General features: G+C 52.6%; 1 protein-coding gene across 1 annotated transcript in view; it reads right to left on the reverse strand.

Moving 5' to 3' along the window:
* The window catches only part of CLEC3B (C-type lectin domain family 3, member B), a gene marked incomplete at its 3' end in the record, with an annotated part of 6,228 nt that extends 5,832 nt beyond the window's left edge, over window positions 1–396 (reverse strand). Inside the window, exon 1 of the mRNA XM_010862417.1 lies at window positions 92–396. Within this exon, the coding sequence (XP_010860719.1) occupies window positions 92–200 (109 nt within the window). The remainder of the gene's footprint in view (window positions 1–91) is intronic.
* Between the last annotated feature and the right edge of the window lie 3,608 nt (window positions 397–4,004).

The following is a 4,004-nucleotide window of genomic DNA, read 5'->3' on the forward strand; positions in this document are numbered from 1 at the left end:
CTGGGCTCGTGGAGAAGGGAAGGGAAGGAGAGAACGGAGGGTGAGGGCCAGTCAAGGAGAGAGCTACCAGCTCCCCAACCCACCTCCTTACCTTTCTTGGCATTTGCAGCCTTCTTGGCCTTGGGGGTGGGGGTCTCGGCGGTGACCTGGGTCAGAAGAGAGAAGAGGCAGAGGAGCACGCAGGGCCCCCAGAGCTCCATGCTGCTGCCGCTGCTGCCTGCGGTGGCCTGGGTCAGAGAGCACTGGCCGCTGGGGCCTGAGCTACGTGTCTTAAGGCAGCGGCCACAAGGACCTCTGTCCAGGAAACCCTCCCAAAGTTGGCTGCGGGAGTGCCAAAAAAAAAATCCTGCAAAAAGAGGAAGGCCTGGGAGCCACAAAACCTGGCTGCTGCTCCGGGAACACCCACCCAGCATCCTGGTCCCGCCCTCTGAAACAATCATTGTTTTCTAGGATTCTGAAAAATACATGCTTGTCCTCAGAGCTCACATCTGCTGGGCAGTTACCTCGGGCAGGCGCTGGGTCACGCTTTTTCCTGGCCTCACAGAGGCCTCACACCAGCAATATGAGCCGGGTGCTGGCATTTCCCCATTTTACAGTTGAGGAAACTGAGGCTCAGTGAGGTTAAGGGAGCCTAAGCTACCAGACCTGTTAGAGGCAGCGCCAGTATCTGATCCCAGCCTGGGTACAGAACAGTTATGGAACCGTGTCTCCTTAGGGAGAGAGCTGGGGCTCACTGCCAAATTGTCTGGAGTGTTTGCTGCGATTCTTTTGTAGTTCTGCGTCTGTGTTCTTGATGCATGTTTAAAAATACAAAGAAGACCTTTCTTGACTCACTCTCTGTCACCCATCCTTTCCTGAAGCCGAGGTGACCACGGTGGGAAAGGGGCAGCCTGGTGTCCCAGAGTGGTGTCAGAGATGGAGCAGGGAGGAAAGAATGTCCCCAGGAAGGGGAGCCGGTGTGGGGTGTCAGGACGCAACAGGGTGGAAGGGGCACCCCCGGGGGAACAGAGGTCCTCCGTGGAGTGTTGGAGTCCAGGCGAGAAGAAGAGATCTGCGTGGGAGAGCGGGTGGGGGCACATGGGAGAGAGTGGTTACACATCAAGTAAGTGCATTTATTAAAGACCACGGGAGAAAAAAAAAGACCACGGGAGAAAAAAAAAGACCACGGGAGCCAGGTTTCTCATTGTCGGAAAAGGGAGGTACAAATACACAGAGAAAACATAGAGAATGTTTCCTACAGTGTAGGATTGAAATTGGAGCTCTCGGTGTGCAGTTACAGACTTTGACACATGAAGCTGAATCTGCAACTGTCCACGGAAATGTGCGCATCAGTCCCCCAGCTAGATGTCTGGGTGGAGCAGCGGCCCCACCAAAGGCTTGAGCATGCCTGGCATTCAAGCGCCGGCTTCTCAGTACAGCTTTCCACGAAAAGAAACCGCAGCACCTTGGAGCAACGGCTCATTCCAGGGCCGGGGCAGGAAAAGGAGAAACTAAGCCCAGCACAGGTTATTTTGCCAGAACATAAGAAAATGTTTAAAGAAGGATGAGAACGTGGCAGGACACGGAACCAGCTTGAAGGAGCTTCTTAGGGCCCAAATCGCGGACAGTTTGAGCATCAAAACAGTGACGGTAACAGTAAAATAGGAAACCCTGAGCGCATACAGATACAAATAAGTGAATACACTGGAAGTCTGACGAGCAGTGGGATATTTTCATTGTCTCAGATTATCTTCCCACAAAATACTTATTAACTCCAAAGAGGAAAGAGCCCCCTTGCAACGGAGAAGCCTGGCAGACGTCACTTTAATGAAGTGACCGAGGTCAGCGTCGTCAGTAACGGACCCGACAGAGAGCCTGCAGCCCCCGAGCACCTGATGGGCGTTGGGGAGTCTCCTGCCGAGGGCACAGCGCACAAGCCCAACCAAGGGGCTCTCTCCACAGCAACTGCCCAGCAGTCTTCAGGACTGTCCAGGACACGTCTGAGGACACGAAGGAGGTCGCAGACACAGAACGGCAAACGCGCTGTGCACTGGACCAGACCCTCCTGCTCTCTGGACGCCCCTGGGACGGGGTGAGGAGCATGTGGCAAGGATGGTCCGTCGTGATGACGGAAGAGAGGGGCCTCGGCCGCAGGGACCACGCACTAGAGCAGGAGGCGGTGATAGGGCATCAGGTCAACGATTCCCTCGGAAATGGCTCAGGGGAAAAACATTCTCTGTGCTGTAGTTGCAGATTTTGTGTGAGCTTTAGATGGTTCCACAAGAAAAAGCAGCCCTGTGTAACTCTTTTCTTGCAGGGACCCCCACCTTGCTCCATCTGATCTGGGCAGGGACGTGTCTGCAGCCTGCTGGGCCAGGCCCCACCCTGCAGTCCCCCAGCTCCGAAGCCTGGGGCGGACAGCAGGAGCTCTGTGCACCCGGCCCTTCCTGTCCTGGCTGGCCCTCACGTTCTCAGAGTGCAAGGGGGCTTTATATTCTCAGCTGGGCCCTCAGTGGAATGTTAAGGACCAAAGATTAAGCAACCTACCAGGGAGTCTTGCTTCCTGGAACTCTGGGTGGGTAGCACACGGCAAGAGAAATTATGGTTCTTTTTCTTTTTAAAACTCCATTGCATTCCTGATTTTCTCTCCTCGGCTCTTGGGCAGCAGGGAAACGGGAGGAGTCTGTTTCCGAGTACAAGGTCAGGACAGGCCCGATTATGGAGGCCGTGCCCTGGGTAGGCTGGGGAGGAGGTCCTAGAGGAGCCACTCAGAAGCCTAGAACACTCTGCTCTGGGGCTTATCCTGCAGGAGCCACATGGGAGCCAGGCTGCATCCGACCTGCCTGGGACTGTTCTCAGCCGGCCAGTCCCTCGGTCACTGCACCACGTGCCCCTGCCATTGTGCGGCCCTGGGGGTGCGAGGCACCCTCTATGCCAGCAGGGCTGCGGTGGCCTCTCCAGAGGCAAGTGGCCCACCGTCCCTCAATCTCTGAGCTAGAAAGCTGAGTGGAAGAGGCTGCCTGCTTTAACCACCTCTCGATATGTGATGTCCTTTCCCATTGATCTCCATGTGTTTGCTTAAAGCCTTCCTGGAACAAGCAGCTCATTACTCTACAAAATAGCTGGTTCCATCATTAGATGCTTGGCTTGTTATAAAGTCCTCCTGTGGTGAGGCAGTTCCCTGGTTCACCAGAACAGGCATTTAAGGGGCCAGCAAATGTCAGCAATATACAGCCTTGACATACTCCTTTCCCGATTTGGAACCAGTCACCTTGCTTATTTAACTTATATGCAGAGTACATCATGCGAAATGCCAGGCTGGATGAACCACAGGCTGGAATCAAGATTTCCGGGAGAAATATCAATAACCTCAGATACACAGATGACACCACCCTTATGGCAGAAAGCAAAGAAGAACTAAAGAGCCTCTTGAGGAAAGTGAAAGAGGAGAGTGAAAAGGCTGGCTTAAAACTCAACATTCAGAAAACTAAGATCATGGCATCCAGTCCCATCACTTCATGGCAAATAGATGGGGAAACAATGGAAACAGTGACAGACTTTATTTTCGTGGGCTCCAAAATCATTGCAGATGGGTGACTGCAGGCATGAAATTAAAAGACACTTGCTCCTTGGAAGAAAAGGTATGACCAATCTAGACAGCATATTAAAAAGCTGAGATGTTACTTTCCTGACAAAGGTCTGTATAGTCAAAGCTGTGGTTTTTACAGTAGTCATGTATGGATATGAGAGTTGGACCATAAAGAAAGGTGAGCGCTGAAAAATCAATGCTTTTGAACTGTGGTGTTAGAGAAGATTCTTGAGAGTCCCTTGGACTGCAAGGAGATCCAACCAGTCCATCCTAAAGGAAATCAGTCCTGAATATTTACTGGAAGGACTGATGCTGAAGCTGAAACTCCAATAGTTTGGCCACCTGATGTGAAGAACTAACTCATTGGAAAAGACCCTGATGCTGGGAAGGATTGAAGGCAGGAGGAGAAGGGGATGACAGAGGATGAGATGGTTCG

Source organism: Bison bison, unplaced genomic scaffold (genome assembly GCF_000754665.1).
Source record: "Bison bison bison isolate TAMUID 2011002044 unplaced genomic scaffold, Bison_UMD1.0 scf7180017864482, whole genome shotgun sequence".
NCBI classification, from domain to species: Eukaryota; Metazoa; Chordata; class Mammalia; order Artiodactyla; family Bovidae; genus Bison; species Bison bison.